Below are 18300 nucleotides of genomic sequence, written 5' to 3' on the forward strand. Positions count from 1 at the left end.
CCGCTCCCCGCCCCACTCCCCCTCCGCCGGGCCCGTCTCCTCAGACATGCCCCGCTCTGGCGGCCGGGCTCGCCGAGGATCATGACTGCAGCGGCGAACTGGGTGGCGAACGGGGCCAGCCTGGAGGACTGTCACTCGAACCTCTTCTCGCTGGTGAGTGCCCGGGGCTGGGGGGAAAGGGCGGCCCGGGGGGGGGTAACCGGGCGCTCCGCCGCGCAGACAGTTCAGTTCGCCGGCGGAGGTGCAGCTGCCGGGGGTCGGGGGGGCTTTATAGTCGGGGCCCGTGGGGCTGCTCCTCCGCTGGCCCCTCCCCCGGCCCGGCTCCCCGTGTTTATTTTGCTCTTTAACGTGGTTTGCTGCGAGTGCGTGTGTCGCTCTCGCGGCTGCGCTGCTCTGAATAGGGGAGCGGGGAGGCAAGGGATCGTGTCCGTGTGTCTGTCTGCCCCCCCGCCCGTGCCGCCTGCATGTACGACCATCTTCTCTGGTAAACAGTCTCTTCTCCCCGCCTCCCTTGGCACTCCGTGCCCTGTGTGCTTTGTGCCTACCGAACTGTGGGGTTTTTTCTCTCCTTTCACAATGACAAACGCCATTTCAGCAGCAGCAGCAAGCGGTCGCGTAGCGTGATTGTCTGTCGGACTTGTGCTCTGGGGCTCTTGTGACTGCACGTCAGCTGTTGTTACGGCGTGGTCTCCGCTTGGCGTAGATCGTGCTTGGGGGTGAGAGGTAAAAAAAAAAAAAAAAGAGAAACCCCAAACCTTTTCAGTGGCTGAAAATGTAGTATGCTTGTTTGCATAGACGCTGTCTACCCATCTTACTGGTAACTGACAACTTCCTACTCGTATTGCCCGGTTCAATGTTGCAGAAATTATGGTATCGCTTTTGGCTAGCTACAGATTTGTAATTTAAATCAAAAACAAGAAAACCAATTCATTTCTCTGTAAGGGCAAAGTCATTTGGAAAGACCTTGCGTTATTTTACCTGACACATGTAGGAACATTATGCCGTCTGGCTGGGCAACAGCTGAGTGAGCGAGAGGACTATTGGATCATCAAGAGCCTTCTAGTGCTACCAGGGATAATGTCGGAGGGAAGGAGGGACTTTTTTAGTGCATGGTATGGTATAATTAAAGCAAAAACTTGTAATGCAAGTTTGGGGGGAGCATGTAGGAAATATTTCTGGTAGATACCCCCTCCCCACATCAGAGCTCTGCCAGAATTGGAGGTGGGTACATGTGGTGGTGGCCTTTTTCTAATAGAAAGGGAGAGGTTGTTTTTAGCTCCCTTATAGGCATTAAGGAGAAAAAAGAAAATTAATTAAAAACTATCGAGCTCTTTGTTTTATGTTTTTCACCTTTTATTGCTGTATGTTCATTTTTTTGCCTCTGGTTTTTTTTTTTGTTTGGTTTTTTTTAATGTATGTGTGTTTGGTTTTTATTTTGCTTATACCTTTTAAGAATCTGGGACAAGAAGCTGTAGTCACTTACGCTGCTAGGAAACTGGCCCAGAGATTCTTCTGCAAGAATAAATGCAATTCTTACTTTGGCTTTTTATGGAACTGTTGCGTTGCATGAGTTTGTACCTATGCTTCTGTTTGAAAGCATTTTCTAATATAAATATATAGCAGTGTTATATGTATCAAGATGCAGGAATTGTTATGGTGGTTTTGACTGCAGTGCTCTTACCCAGTAAGAAAGAAAAAGCGGTAAGCGTGAGGGAGACAATTGTATGTGATTGTAAGAGCAAGGTAGTGAATGCTTTGTCCTTTACAGAAAGAGAGTTGTGAAGTCTCCATTTATTAATGGAGAACTGAGTAGCGTGTTTTTGAGAAGCGTAATGTTTCATGTAGTTGCAGTCTGCAAATCTGTCACTGGTAAAAATAATTGTTGGCGTGCAATTAGCATAAATTATAAAGTGAAGTTATTTTGTAGTTATTGTGGTTTGGTGTTGTGTTTGGGTTTTTTTTCTTTTTTTCTCCCCACCTTACTAGACTAGGGAAATGTTAAATTTTAAATGGGTGTATAATATCATTGAAATAAATTTAGCAAAATTCTTTTGCAAGTGGGTTTAATAGTAATAATAATAATAATGAGTTTAATGTGCAACCCTTTAATCTCTCATGTAATTTTGTGGGAGGTATCCATACCTGTAATGTGGTGCTATGTATGAAACGGTAATGTTTTTATTGTTTTCTGGCTCCACTTGCAAAAAGAAGTGCAATACCGTAGTATTACTTTTTTTAATATAGCATATATGCAAACCATTAGGGTGATTTATATTATGTTAGTATTTGTTAGGATTTATGAATCAGTGAAAAATATTGAGAAAGGAAATATTGACTGGAAATACGTGGCCAACACCATTAACCCTTTAACCTCAAATTGTCATGGTCATTTCAAAATTTATGAAGTGTTAAAGCTACAGTAGTCTGGATTACTAATTAAAGAAACTTTTGCTAATCATTTACTTTTTCAGTGTAAAGGAACAAAAACATGCACAAACTAAATCAGCTGTTGATGGGAATTCATCCATTCTTTAGGAGTCAGGTGGATTACAAATCTCTTTGAACTGATTCTGCTCTTAGAAGTTGACAATTAAATTTTTTTATTGCAGGCTTTGTTTTGGGTGTGAATCACAAAGCAATGTTCTTGACTGGAGAGTTACAGTTCTGAAATAGTTATAATCTACTGTGATTCTGTTTGTTTATGTTGAAATAATTTCTTCCCACAAACATTTGTTTTGTTTAAGAAGGAACGCTATCTCCCCACCCCAGAGAAAGCAGAGCTTTGTGGCGAGTCTGTCTGGTTGCTGTAGTGGATTCGGGTTGGTTTAACAATTCATAATGGCTGTCTTATTTTTCTTCTGACTGTAGACAGCCTTTAGAGAGAGGTTAGATACCACTGTTTCTTCTGAATCTTTTTATGGAAAATATTTTCTAAAAGCTTTTTAGCAACTGATTCTCTTTTATCAGTGATGTCCAGAAAGTATAGGGGTCCTTAGTGTTCTTAGCTCAAAATATTTCATTTGAGGGGAAGACAGAGTCTTCAGTTAAAAGTTTAAAGTTAGCTTTGAATATCCAGATGCTGAGCGTGATCTCAGGCTTGCCTAGTTGGGTTTCATGAAGTGTCCCGCTGGAGTTAGTGACGCAAAAGGCTGTTGTCTGTATCGCGTATTGCTCTATACTAAAGCAGGAATCCAGTGCCGTTCTAGAAAATGGGTTAATGTTTGTATGCTCTGTCAGGCAAAAAACCCCACAGCCAACCTACACAAAGAAATCTAGAGTTTCGCTCTAAATGCAAAGCATTTCTTAGTAAGATGATGTAAGGACCGGTTTGCATATTTGTCCTCAGAATACACCTCGGATATAAACTTGTTTATGCTGGCATACGCAGCAGATTAATAGGCTTGCTCATTAAAAATACGCTTTCTGTCTGAAATGGCTATGTTTCTGGCACAGCAGTAGAAGAAATTATATTAATCCTAACTCTGTTTTTGCAGTAGTCAAAATGTCTGCTGCTGCTTCTGAAAAAGAGTGTCTGTTTATCAAAAGAGTATTTAATAAGCAATTGTTAAGGGCCAGTTTATTTAAATACTAATTAAGAGTTGTCTAATAACTATTTAGAGACAAAATGTTCTGAGGTAATACACTTTGTATTAAAACTTCAGACCTAGCTGGCAAACAGTCTTCTATGAATAATCCTTAATCATAAAAGTAGTCTTGCTGAAATTAGTATGACTTCTCCTGTGAGTAAGGGTTAATCATATGATGGTGAGGGCTTGTGTGAAGTGTGAAGATGTTTCCCCAGCTGTCTGGCTTAGCTGCCGTGGTGGGTCCAAAGGCACAAGTCAGTCTCTGAAAACTGGGATGAAGTTGCGTAATGTTTCATACGTTGGAGCTGGAAAAAGAGTACAGCAAAGGGTGTCAGGAGTGACCTAAAATTTGGAGTAGTTTTCATGTGGTGAAAGATTAGATACTGTAGGAGTCTTCAGCCTGGAAAAGACATGATTGTGTTCTTGGAAAGTGAGACCTATTTATAGAGGACTTTATAGAAGCTGGTGTGGAAGATGTCATGAGTACTGGTTTAAATGTGTTCTTACAGAAACCTGCTGCCAGAAAGGTCCAGTTAGTAGGAATGGTGTCTTTGTTCCAGTTAGTGTTCAAAGGCAAATTTACGAACTGTAAAGGTCATTGCTACTGTTACTTTTTTCGGTTTGCAAACAGGAACAGAAGTTGTTGCCTTCGATCAGTGAGTTTTGTTGCCGTTTTCAGAATGAAACTGAAAGGAGTCAAGGAAATCTGAGATGGCATTTGAATTATTTTCTTAAAAGTTTTTCATGGCATTCAGAAAGCGAAGGCGGCAGAGGTTGCCAGTGAGGTACTCCTTGGTGTTGCATAATTGTCGGTAAAGGACTTCATAGTAAATGGTTGATTGCCCAACCACCTGCTTAAGTAGCAGTAAATTAACCAGTAGTCGTTCTTGCTTATTGTATTATCGTAAATGCAGTGCTCCAAGCAGTAGGCTGTTATTTTGGCATGCAGGATGTTACATCACTACATAGTAGATATCTTGCTTGTTTGAAATTGTATGTAGGTGTGAATTTACATGCATGTATATTTAAGAAATGGAATTAACCTCTCAAGTTTTCCAAAAGTACGACATTCTTTAGTTACCTTTATCCTGAATTTTATTAGGTAACAAGATAGAAGTAGAAAAATGACATTGGAAAGCTTGCTCGCTTCCTGCTAATAAAAGATTATTTCATGTTTTAAATCACTGCAGTGGCAGGTTTTTATTATGTCCTGTCAGAGTATTCGACAGTTTAATGGTGTATACTAGGGTGTGAGTTTGAAGAAAATAGACTCAGATTTGCTAAGAGATTGGGACGGAGCGACATTCAGTTAGCTTGCCCAGCTTTGGGAGTGGAATTAATGAATCTGTGTTGGGTAACTAACCTTTTCTGAATATTGCACGAAGAAAATCGAATGCGCAGGAGTGACATTTGCAGTTGAGGACAAAGCATGCCGAAGAATCCCAAGCTAGCCACTAAGAAATATTTGAGTGAGGTTTTCTTGAAATCGGGATTATCTTCTGAATGTACATGTATACTGGGGCTGCGAATCCTTCTCCGATGACTGTGTTCTGATTTTGGTGACAATGCGAGTCCTTTGGCAAGACGGCTATTGCAAACATCAACGTGATTAAGAATATAATCTTGGGTAACTATGTCTTAAGAATCATGATTTTCACTTACTGTAATACTATCTGAAAATACATATTTCGGGATTTTTCTACATAATTAAGTGCAGTATTGACATCATAACCCCAGTTCTCAACGCCCCCCCCCCCCCCGATTCATTTGATCTTGAATTTTTCTTCCCTTCTGCTTCTGAGAGCACTTCCTTATGTGAAAGAGAGTAAAGAAGGAACTCTTTAATCCTATATGTTGACCTTTCTTCTATTATTTTGCTTCTTGACGGTGCAATTCTTTTGAAAAAAATCTAAAGATACTGAAAGTTTTGAGCTTCAGTGGAAAAAAAAATGTGGTGCATATGAGATGTATCTGCTGAATGTGTTAACTTGATTAACTTTGGTCATTAGATGAAGAAGGAATTTTTATGGATTTTGTTTTAATTTTTTTATCTCTCCGTTTTCAAAAATGTTATGCCTTGGTAAAGGGAGTGTGCGTGTGTGAGTGCAGACGCACTGCTTTTTAAATACCAAAAGAACATCGATGTTACTGGAGTATTATACTTTGTAGTAAGTTGAACTTCTATGCTTGTTTGAAGCTTTCTGTTTACTGGATGAGAACACTTAACCTGTTGTCTCTACTTTTCCTTGGTGGCTCTAGGGAGTTACACCACCACCCCCCCGCCACCCTCCGTTCCCCCAGTCTTCGTTTTTACATCCTTAGTTGTGGCAGCATCCTTTTATTGGGGTTTGATTAAAACATCTCTGGTCATATCAAGAATGCTGCTACAAATTTTCCTCTCACATCCTGTGACTGGGACCACGTTGCACCTTTCTGCGGTCTTTCATTGTCTTCCCCTGCTGTTACATCTCCTCAAAGTTACCGTGCTTTCACTTCCAAAGCCTTGAGTCCTATTCCTTCTCTGCCTTTTATTTTTCATTCAGTACTGACTGTCTCCTGACTCCGATATACACCAGGATCATCAAATTATAAATTAGTGTCTTTTGGGTTTTTTCCTAGTCCCTCCTTTGTATTTGTGGGAGGTTACCAGTTGATGTCCACAGACTTACTACATTGCTGTCCTACAAACCCTTTTCCTAAACTTGTTTGTGGGATCCTACAGACAACCTAATAACACTGAATAGGTGGTTGGTCTTTTCAGACTGTTGCTTTTAAGGCTGACAAGTATAGTTTTATATTCTTTCAAGTCTGTGTGTATTCATTTACTGTTCTGTGGGTGAGTAGTGCACTTTTTTGTGTAGAGTCTAGCACAGTGGGATTTGCAAGTTGTTGGTGCCATAGTAACACAAATAATGAAACAAATACTGTTCTGACTAGAAGTGTGCTCATTTCAGTATTAACTTGCCAGTTTTAAAAGTACACCAGTGTTTTCAACAGAAGGTCCCAAATCAAATCTGGAAGTTTTGTTTATATGGAGTATATATTTACATGGGGGCATCCTTCTTCCTCAGACCAAACTTTTATACCACTTTCATTTTAAGCTCTAAGTATTGCTTTAAAAATAGGTCATCTTTCCCTGAGTTCTGCAAGATCAACTGGTAGTCTCCAAGAGAAACCAGCTAATAAAAATATTGTCCTCTAACAGACCTCAAAATATTACTAAAACATTGTGTTAAGATTCCCTCTGCAGACATATGTGAAGTATATACCGCAGGGATAACAGGCCTGTGATACTAAGAATGACAGCTTGCATTTGTTTCCTGCTGTGGCTTCAGCTAGTTACGCAGTCTTGCATTAGTATGATCGCTATACTGTAAAATGATAATGACATCTGAACATAAACCACTTTGATACCATATAGTAAGTTTAACTTTTCAGTCGGGAGGGTTCTTAGCTTTTTACTTAGTAAGATGGTGCCTGTTTTTTAGTATCTCACAAATGTAAAAGGTTTAAGCAGTCTTTCCAGCTTGTGCTGGGAGTTTTTGATTAATTTTGATAAATCCTGACTCTCACTTCCTACCTGTCTGTTAAAAAATTTTATTTCTTATTGAGTCTTATGTGGCTTAATTCACTTTCCTAAGCAGAGTTGCAGTAGTGCATATGGAAATGTGACTTGAGCTTTTAGTGGCATTCTCTCTTTTGTTTCTTTGAGACAGGAAATTTTATTGTGTGTTGCTGTTGTATAATGTGCCCCTAGGCAATATTTACACTTATGTGACTAACACAGATGAGCTTAAACATACACAAAGACCTTGTCGCTATACTAAGGAATGTATTTAATCAGCTTATGAAAATAGAGAAAAATGGTCAGTCTTCTGAAATTAATTTTTAGTATATGACACATGTATTTCTGTATCACTTCTCATTAGGTGCTTACCTCTGCTTTCTTTAGTCAGCCAATGTTGCAGTGTAGTGTACTATTCTTGTTTTCTATGAAAAGAAAATAATATTAATTAAAGAAGAGGAGGTGTGGTTTTTCTCCCTCTCATTTTTCTCCCTCCTCCTTCACTCTTCTTCCATGCCTTGGTGACCCCAGAAGGATTTATAAGCTCATATTTAAGCCTGGATCAGGGAGCTGACCTAGTGAAAAGCTTTTCCCCTTCTCATTCCCTAGCCAGCTCTGTGTACCCCTTCTTCCTCTCTCTCCCCACCAGGTTTTGGCAGCGGCATGGATTGAAGCGAGATCAAAGTGGCTGCGTAACCACAATCCATGTCTTAGAGAAGGAAATTTAAAGCTTGTTCAGTAAAACTTTATTTAATTAATCTTTTAGCTTTAAAAGAGTTATGCTGTGGTCAGTGCCTTGTTGTTGCCTATTATAGCTCCATATTTGCCCATAAAATACAGTATTCTGTGAGAACAGAGGATTGAGGAAAAAAATTTAGAGGAAGACTGTTCTGTACCTACTGACCAGGCATTGGCAACCTTCAGTTTTTTGGTAACAATGTGTTCATAGCTGACAGCTATGAGACATAAGTTTCAAAATGTGTGGTTTGTTACAGTATAAAACCATGACTTTTTTCTTATTGGAGTCTCTGGTTTACTAGGAAGTTTTTAAATCTAGCCTAGTATATCTGCAATCTCTTAGTGTCAGGTTTTTATGAGTCTCACTTCGTGTATGTCCACAATATTACTGAATTTGTAGGCGGTTCTGGGTGAGTTATAAAATGAATTCCAGGAACATCTTGTAGTGACCATTTCCAGTATTTTTATTTAAAAAAACCAACCAAACAAAAACTTTGCTGACAGAATAGGTTAATTGGTTAACTTACTTTATTCTGAATTTGCTGGTTTCTTTTAGCCCAGTTTCTGATTATTTAATTTTGTGTGTGTATTTTAATAAAATTTTGACTTGAGTTCTCTGTGAATTTCATTCTGGCAGGAGTTGCTGGATTCTTGTCTTTGCAGGAATGACAGTAAGAAAGCTGGCAAAATGAATCTACATGACCAGTCATGTAGTGGATTGATTTACTTCTTTCTATATTAAGGAAGATTCGTAAGAAAGAATTCTTGCTGTGGTGGGTTTTTTTAAAGGGCTGAGGGATTTTGGCAGACTGCCTAACAATTTGAGCTTTATTTGATGTCACTGGTCAAGATGATGTTGATGCTAAAGAACCAGGGCTGTCTGATTGTATTTCTGCACTGTTACTACCTTCCTAGCCTGGAGCCAGGAATCTGGGCCAGGGCCCATTTGGGCAGGCAGGGTAGTTTGCTTTGCAGGTCAGTGATGGACACATGCGTAAAACGGCTATGTGAGCTGTCGTTGGTATTCCCTAAGCAGTTCTGCTTAGATGTGGTGTACAAAAATGTTCTAGTTCTGAGCTCTTAAATTCCCTTTGTGTAAGGGAAGAAAAGGAACTGCATTCTTTAACTCGGTATGCCAAAGTTTACTCTACTCGGGTTGTTACTTCCTCCAGCCCCCCCTCTCTCCCCCCTTTTTTTTTTCTGCCCATATGTCAGATTACTTGGTTTGGGAAACATCTGATAGTCCATTGTATGACTCTGATGTTTGACATTTCCTTCCTCCTTCAGTTAAAAAAAATTAAAAGGTTAAAGTTGGGGGAAGAGAGCAGATTTCTTCGTTTACTTGCAGATTTGCTTTTGTCAACTTTTTTCATGTGTTGGACTACTTTTCTGCAAGAGAGGATTTTTTTTTTAATTTGGAAAATGGGCAGTTACTCAGTTCTGACTCTGCCTTTTTGAAGGGAACTTGCAAACCTAATCATTCACCCTGTCTTAGAATGAGGGAGGGATTCTTTGGCTAGCAAGTTGCACATTTGCTTGCTTTCTTTTGTGTGCTACCTGAAGTGTGCAGTGGTAGTTTTCGTTTTATTATGTGTTCTCAACCATCTACTCAGAAGTTAAAACATAGTTGATTCCAATTTGTAAAGAAACTGGCTGAAGTGTTATAGAACTCAGAGGTACCTTTTAGTGTGCTCTGTAAAATAGTGTCCGTAACCTGACCTGCAGGGTAGTTCACTACCTAAACCTAGGGTTTGTTAAAATGAAAAGAATGTATTCAATTCCTTCTGTCTTTTTGTCTTGGAGATGGCATTTTGCTTCCAGGCTTTGTATGCATCCATTGCATACAGCTTACACTGGTATACATTTGGTTCCAACATGGGTAAATTTCATTCCGGTTCTTCCCCTTTTCCCCATAAAACCACCCAAAACAAATCAAAACCCACCATGTCTTGTTTTAAAATGCTTTTTTCTGTCTTGGCTTTGTTGAGTAAGTGTGTTCTCCAAGTACATGGATAGGTCTTCAGTAGTAGCATCCTCTAGATTCCTATGTATTCAGTACCTGTTTTGTTGTTCAGATTGACTTTTCAGTTTCTCTCTCATGCTTGGTGGTGAGACTCCAGCATGACGACTTACCATTTCATGTGTCTGTATTGGTGCAAAAGCTAGTAAGTACAAGTGTGTGGAAGCGCATGCCTATGTGTGTTTCAATCACACGCTGACCTGAGAAGATGTTGCTGCCATCTTTCAGTTTCCTTATATTTTTGTGTCTTGAGTATTTTTGACTCAAAAGCATCTTTTCAAGTAATGGCTAAATCTCAGCCCTTTGGCTTCCAGCCACGCTTATCACGTTATCCTTTTACATCTCTGTCTGATGAACTTAGTTACAGCCTTTACAGTGAAGAGAGCTGACGAGCCAGGCGCCAGTTTGGAACCATGTACTGAGATGTGCTGAATCAGTTAAGGGACTGGAGATTTGCTAACTAAAGCCATTCACTGAAGGTGAAAGATGTTGATGCAACTCAAAGGTCTTCTCTCAAAAATTCCTTCTTTTGTTCTTTTTGTCGTTGTTGTTTTATATTGAATTTTTTTACGAGTTCCCGGAGTTGGTCCTGAATGACTGTTACTGTTTTATTGATGGGTTCTTGGTATTAACTCGAGGACGGCAGGTCTGAGAGCTCTTTTGAGGGTGATCATTGACACTGCTCCTCAAGCGCTGATAAAGATTTCAGAGATGCTAGTGTGGTATCTAGCTAAATGACATGGCATGGGAACAGCTTTGTTGAATCAGAACAAAAGTCCATTAAAGTGTCCTGTCTCAAAGGTGGCCGGCCAATGGTTGTTTGGCCTGCTGGATTTAATGAAATGTTGTGTTGGTGCTTACCAGTTTAACAGCTGCTATGCTGTCAGTGACAGTGACCTGTATTGCGTGGCTTTTTGTATTTGGGAAGTCACCTAGGGGCTTGCTATAGGTGCTCATGGCAATGCTGCAATTTTTCTGGGACAAGAACAGGGGACCCAAAAAATCTGCTGCAAAAGCATGCACTCCCTTGTAAACATGAGCAGTTACCTGGAGAAAGATGTAAGAGTAGATCAAGGACATAATAATACTTCCCTTGAATAATCTCCCAGGCTCGGTATATATTTGGTTGAGAGAATTCTTGAACCAAGTAGATATTTAATAGACAATTTTTCAACTAGTACCTAAGTTTTTATCCTGACATGAAGTTCAGCCCTCTTGTTTTGGTTTGAGTCTGCATTCTGCTAATTTAATTTGATACCTGGAAGACAAAACCAGCAGCTGTGCTCTAGAGACCCTCAGAGTTTCCCTCTTTTAGACTGAACAGTCTTAATCCTTGAATGCTTTTTGTTGTATGGAATATATACTTTTTGACTACTCCTTTCTGTTTTCTCCACTTTTTGATGTGGTGAAACAAGAACTGCAGTTAGTGATGAAGGTGCAGAGCTAGAGGTGAATCGTGATGGCCTAACCATTTCTGTGTCAGCTTCTGTTTCTTTTGTGAGAATTTGTAACATTCCATTTTGTTTTGCCAACCTGTTTCTGCAGTGGACTCTAGGAAGATACTGTTTCTCTTTCAGTATGTCAGCATGCCCTCATTTTCCTTCCTTCTGCTGTGTTTTATTTTAGTCTTTTACTTTAGTATTTAACCTTGAAATTCTGTGACGGTTGGGATGCATATCAGCAGTTTGGGCCCTTTTATCAGATTACTCTTTTATGCTTGCCACTCAAAACTTCTTTGTTGGTAGCTTGTGCATGTGCCAGAACTGCTGAAATTTGAGCATTAATATTGGACTCCTTTTATATTTTCCACTGGGAAAGATGGTGCTTAGTTGCCACTTCAAATTCCTTTTGAGACTAGTCTGACTTTTTGTTTCTTTGAAACAATCTACTAATCTTCCTGGCTGCCTCTTCTCCCACATAGGCAGAATCACACTGACATCTAGTAGAGAGAAGAAAAAATACCTAATTTCTGTTAGTACTGTTTACTTTTTAGGCATAACAGCTCATGCTATTAGTTTGTGGCTTTTAATAATGGCATATGTGGACTCTATTATTTTAAATGTATCTTGTTTTTCTGGTCCTCCATACTATGATACAGTATCTCAAATGTCCCCAGGTACAGAAGTCTACCAGGAAGATATCTGATAATAGGATTTTGGTTACAGCTAAATCCTTCACTGAGACTTGGCAAAGATAAAAGATGACATACAAATGCCCTGACACTGTTGCTTGTCACAAACAGCTCTGAAGTAGTAGCATTTAGATAATCTGTTCCAGGGGGTATGAAGGAAGAGGGCGGCACGGTAAGAAGAGATTTATCCAGCAGAAAGCTGTTTCAGGCACACGTGCTGCATGCAGTGGTGTGCTCAGTTTCTTGCTGGTCTTAAGAGCAAATGAACAACAACAAACAAAAAAAGGATAATTTTTTTCATCCTTCATTTTTCAAAGATTGTTAGTGGCTGTCCTTTATCCTTTTTTTCCAGCCACTTGATTGGGTGCTTATACAGGGAAAGGATTAAAGTCAAACATGTCATTCTGCTGTTGATCAGTTGCATATTAAGAAGAATGATGCTCAACTCAGCTGATCAGTCAGCTCTTTGAAGCACTAGGCATGGCATGGTTTTCCTGTTGGCCATGTGAGGCCCGTTTCAGAATTAGATTTATGTTTTTTAAGGTGTTGGGTTTTTTACATTCTTGAATTCGGAGTATGAAAAAGTTTGAAGAACTTTGTTTATGCAGTTATTGCAATGCTTATCTGCATGTCATCTTGAAGACGAGCCGTGGCTCGTTCAGTGCAGGATAAGGCCTCTCTTCGCTGCCATATGGTTCCTTCCTTTTTAAGGGGCAGAAGGGATAAGCCCTGAGGGAAGCGAACACGAACCATTTGCTGCTTTTTTTAAATGGATAGGATAAAGAGGGGAATGTTAATATGTAGTTTAGTAAATGACCTGATTTCAGGAGGCCACACAGTGTTGAGATGGTTGGTTTGTTTTGGTTTTTTAAACCAAGAGAGTTATAGACCCAGGAATAAAAGGTAAGAGAATGTCTGTGTACGGGTGCTTGTTGCTGCTTCAGTCATATCATAGAAGGTTGTGCTATCCAAATAGGAGTCTTTCTCAGAGTGTAGAAGTAACATATAGCTATGAAGAAAACTTTTTTTTAGTTAAGCCATCTCCTCTGTTCCCTGATGTGTTTCTTGCCTCTGTTCTTTCCACTTGCTTGACAGGGACTCAGGCAGATGTTACTAAATATTTTATTTCAGTAGGAGTGGGGGACAAGAGTTCTTGTCAGACTATGTGTTTGCCTTCCCCATAAGCACGTGTTGTTACAGAGTATTTTTCAGTCCTCCTGTCTATTGTCCTTTTGTCCTTCCTTCCTAGTAAGGTGTATCAAGATGACATAATTTTATCTGGTATTTAAATGGCTTGAGTAGAGTGTGAAATGGTGTTTTGTTGCTGTGTGAGGATGATGTAGTGAAATGAAACACTGTAACCAAAACAGATGGTGCTAATCTTGAATATGTCTGCAAGATCTTACAGCATTTAATTAAAATGGTGGTGTAATTCCCATGACACCTTTAACTACAGTCTAAATTCTTGGACTATGAACTAAGGGCTTTCTTATGCAGATTTTTACTCATGTGAGTAGTCCTTCCTATGAGTCTCTAGTGGCTTCAGAATAGCTACTTACTTGAATGAAAATCTTTAAGATGAGACTCTAATAAAACTGGCAAAAAAATACATATATGGCATTTATGTTTTTTATGTTCCAATTTGAAACATAAATTCTAGACTAAAGATACTTAGCAACTACAGTATCCAACATAGAAGCAAACAAAAATCTAAATTAGAGAAATTGTTTAGATTGTGCCTAACTTCAGAGGCTGGTAAATACAGCCTTTTAAGCTACCGTGGACAACTTAACATCTTCCCCTTGGTTAGAAGGGCATATGATGAAAGCTTTTTAATCTTTATATTCCCGTTGGTTAACTGAAACTTGTTTGTAGAAGTACCTGACTTAAGTGATGAGGTGTGGTGTGGTTTGCTTTGCTTTTTACAGTACTTGCTTCTTTTCTTAAGAGAATTAGAGAAACTTACATTTGAAGCACTGTGCAGACCTGAATTTGTCTGAGTAGCACCTTTTGGACAGGCAAGTGGGAAGTATTTTTATACCTGGCTTTTGTTTTATTTTTGTTTTCTTTCATATAGGAGAATTGAGAAAGATAATGACCTGAACAATGCCATGTTGAAAGTCTTTGTGAAAGTCAGGGTTGCAGCTGAGGGCCTGGGTGATGGATATCTAGTTATTTAGCTCATAAGACCCTTCAAGCCTCTTCTGTAGATCTTTGCTTCATTTTTAAGTATATCCTTCCTATTTTGGAAGTACTGGGGTACTGATTTTTTTGCCCTCTGAGATCTGAATCTGCCTTAGCTTTTCTCACCTTTCTGTACTATGTGAAGCAGGAAAAATAACATGTGATTATGTAATTTTAGCCATTGTTTTTAATGTAGAGCAGTACAATAATACAGAAATAACTCTGCTTTACACTTGGAGTGGCCAAATACAAGAATTTCTCGAACTTTTGATGCTCTGCCTTTTTCTGGTTCTGCTGTGTCTGTATGCTTGTATAATCTCTCCAAGGGAGCTTTGTGTATTAAAGTGGGTGGAATTACTCAAGTCTTCTGGAGAAGTTCATTTAGAATTGGTCTGTCCATTTCCCATACAACATATATAGTCCAAAAAGTGTTTGGTGGAGATGAGGAAAAAAAAAAAGAGGAGGTGGAAGATATGTTTTGTTTGTGTTCCATCTGCGAGGACTGCAGAAGAGGAAAATAGTCACAGTGGCTACACAGCACTAATTATATCTTCAGGGTTGCTGGTAGCATGCCAGAATCAAGTTGTGCAGTGTGAAATGTTACTGGGGAATTGTGATTTTCAGCAGCCTAAACTCTGCCAATCTGAATGGAGTGCTATGAGATCAGCAGAAGACCCCTCCTGCCTGTCTATTATTCTGATTTAAGCCTGAGGGGGGGGAAAAGAATCAGCGCTTAGGTTTTGTCTCTACTAGGAATTTACAGTTCTGGATGCTGTCCTGGAGTTAAAATGGCTACAGCCCTCAGCTGTTGTAGATAGATGTGAAGGTGTCTGTATTTAGGGCAGCAGACTAATGGTTGTAAAAGAAAGTGCTAGTAATTTGCTTTCTCTGTCTTTTCTGCTTGGTAGTGTGTATAGGGGATATCGGAGGTTTGGATACTCCTAGCTCATTTCTTCTGAAGCTGTTTCACTCTGCGGAGTGTAACGGTTAAGACAGTTATCTAGGAGGAGGGAAACCTGTGTTTGCACTCCTTTTCCAAGGACTGCATATGACGTTCTTTCTATGGCCATGTTTCTGAATGAAAGCATTGGCATGGCTGTGTTTTCCTTAATGCCTGTTCCTTGGGTATGTTTTGGGTGGTTTTGGATGTCTGTGTGGAATTTTGGGTTTGAACGCACTCTTCTACCCTGATAGCTGCTTTTGGATACATCAGAAAGATCTTTTTGTGTTTTGGGAATTTTACTGTAAAAAGTTGAATGTTAGTGAAGATTTTGGATATTACTGTTAGACGTAGAGATCTGATTTCTCTGTTTCCTTACAGGCTTGGCCCAGTGCATTTAGAACAGGTGTCTTACAAACACTTTATTCTGTATCCTGTTGCAGTTAACTGAATTTAGGAAAAAAAAAATTAAAAAAAAAAAGCCCCTCTTATCTGGGAAGTTGAACCCTTCACAGCATAGTCCTCTGAAACATATGTTCCTTTATAAACCAAAGCAAAAATCTCTTGCATAATGCATGATTTACTAACAATGTTGGTTAATAGTAAGTATTTCTAAGTTCCTTTTTTTGTCAGGCTTTTTAGTGTTAAGAACATTGTAGCAACAATAATAAGCCAAGACTACGCATATGGGAAAAGATGCAAGAATCACAGAAGATTACATCACCTGGCAAGACTTTTGCTTTGTTCTGCGTTCATTTCTAACCAGTTGTGAGTAAAACAGCATGTTCACAGTTTTGTCCTCAGGTTGGCAATCTTGGTTTCTATCTCAGTGAGTACTTTAGGCTGTTTTACTAAAAGGAGCAGCTCTACCATCCTTGACTGGCTTTGCTGTCCTCTGTCTTGCTGGTACAAGCATCTCTGTGGGTATTTAATGAATCGGGTATGGGGACTGATCTGAGTAGAGGAGAAAACCGTTTAATGTAATACTTCTGATTTTTAGTCAGTTCACCTCGGTATGAATCTATGCAAACAGCAGCACTGCTGTAAAGTGGAAGTGGTGGTAGAGTCAGGAGCAGATGACTGAGGCAGGGAAGGCAGGCCAGTCCAGGACTGCTTTTGGCACGAGTGCTTGCTTGTGTTGGTTTAAGGTGTACATTAACAACAGTCTCTGTGTGCAGTTTAATGTTCTCTTTTATCTGATTGGAGCTGTCACTGAAAGGGGAGATCCCACTCCACTGCTGCTTTCAGCTGTGCGTTCTCACTCCTGCTCTTCTGTCTGCTCTAGTGGTTATGTGGCTGCAGGGTAAGCTGTCGGTGTGCTGATCTGATAAATGTTCTTCTTTCTTTTTGTTTTTCATCTTTAAATTGGTGAACTGATTCCATGCACCCAGTGATTGCATGATCACTGGATCTAATGTCAGATTGGGAGATGGAAATGCATGGCTGGGGATGAGGAAGAGGCTGCCATTTTGGTAGCAGCCTGTGTTCACTGCTGATTAAACGTAAATGAAACCACATTTAGTTCTTTAATACAATCACCAGAACCACCGGCCATTGGCTGTCTTGTCTGTAAAAACCCTGCTACAGATTGAGGCCTTTTAAAACTAGTGATGTTTGTTTGTTTAAATAAATTAATTAAAAAAAACTTCATGTGGATGCAGATACTCTCCCTATAGTATGTTAAATACTTTACACAAAACATCTGTAGAGGCACAGAATATATGTTAGTGTTCCTGGTGCAGTCTTCTCATGTGTACTCCTTCAGGATTCAGATCTTCTTTTGAATTCAGTTTTAATTAATGTGAGGACAAAATCTGGACGTTCTGAGGGATTAGTATTGATGCTTACCTATTAAAAATTAAAGCAGAAACGCACGTATCCAAATAAATGCACTGAACTGCATCTCTGCATCTTTGACCAGAAGACAATGTAAGAGATGTCATTTTATGCTGCTACTAAGTCTAAAACGCCCAGTACTTGTCTCTTCCTTTTCTTGGGAGTCACTTTCTGTGTGAGTGGTCACTAGTGACCCTGGTTAGCTCTAGTAGTTAATCATTCCTTGTTCTACAGAACTAGACACTTCAGAAGTTTGTTAGCGTAGAATTAAATTGGATGCAGCTCTGCTGGTTTCTGTATGCTCTTCCTGATGATATTTCATCTGCAATATGGATGGAATGTTGTGGGCTGATACCTCTGAGCTACCAGAAAGCTGCAAGAGCTTGTCTGCTGTTTCAGACAGTTATTGCTGTGTTGATCAAGTGAGTGGTGCTGTTGAGTAACCTTTTTTGTTTGGTTGGGTTTTTGGTTTTGTCATCCTTCTATTCCATGTTTTTTGTGACTTATATGTTCCCAGTGGATTTTGACATATAAACATTTAACATTTTTTTTCCTAGGTTGCCTATGGTAGCACTAATCTTTGGTGCTTTGTGATTCGTAGTCCTATTCATCACACTTTTTCAGAAACTCTGAACGTTCCTTTTCTAAGACATCCATGTAGAACAGATGTAGGTGTTTTGGAGAAGCATGTGTAAGCACTTTCTTTTAGAGTATTATGTAATGTACGAGGTATTTCAGCGCTATGCAGCACTCTACTGTGAAAAAATAATTTTTGTCCTTCCCTTTTGCCTCTTCCTGTTGCACTCCCATGCCTTCTTTTGTGCCAGGAACATGGCATATATGCTGTGCATCTTGGCCATTCTTGACTATCTTTTCTGATTTGCTTTTCCATGCTTCCCCAAAACTTTGAATAGATGATCAGCATTTCTGTTAGAGTGCAAAAGCAGTAGTGCTGGCTGTAGAAAGTCTTTAGCAGGGATAATCCACTGCTGTCTGCGATTTCGTCACCGTTGGTATCCTGCTGATGTGGTACAGGATGGTAGCATCACTTCCACAATGTGGAACTGAAGATGACTGGTGGTTTAGGGGCATGCAAAAATTAAAACCAATTTCACTGCTGTTCAGTGTTTTGTTAGATTTTTCCCCTTCCCAGCAGAGGTCAGCTACTGTATTCCTGTGTGACTGCTGAGGCTTCTTCAAAGGAAAATTAAATAGGCAATCTGGGTAATTCACTGTTTGGGGAAATAGTCCTTGAGGCATAGTCACACGAACTTTAGTCATGGGCCAGAACCCTGCTGT

General features: G+C 39.7%; 1 protein-coding gene across 1 annotated transcript in view; it reads left to right on the forward strand.

Moving 5' to 3' along the window:
- The first annotated feature begins 6 nt into the window (after positions 1-6).
- The window catches only part of MED13L (mediator complex subunit 13-like), a 203120-nt gene continuing 184826 nt past the window's right edge, over positions 7-18300 (forward strand). The window contains exon 1 of the mRNA XM_010574210.1: positions 7-153. Within this exon, the coding sequence (XP_010572512.1) occupies positions 82-153 (72 nt within the window). The 5' untranslated portion in view covers positions 7-81. The remainder of the gene's footprint in view (positions 154-18300) is intronic.

Source organism: Haliaeetus leucocephalus, unplaced genomic scaffold (assembly GCF_000737465.1).
Source record: "Haliaeetus leucocephalus isolate CR32 unplaced genomic scaffold, Haliaeetus_leucocephalus-4.0 Scaffold13, whole genome shotgun sequence".
NCBI lineage: Eukaryota > Metazoa > Chordata > Aves > Accipitriformes > Accipitridae > Haliaeetus > Haliaeetus leucocephalus.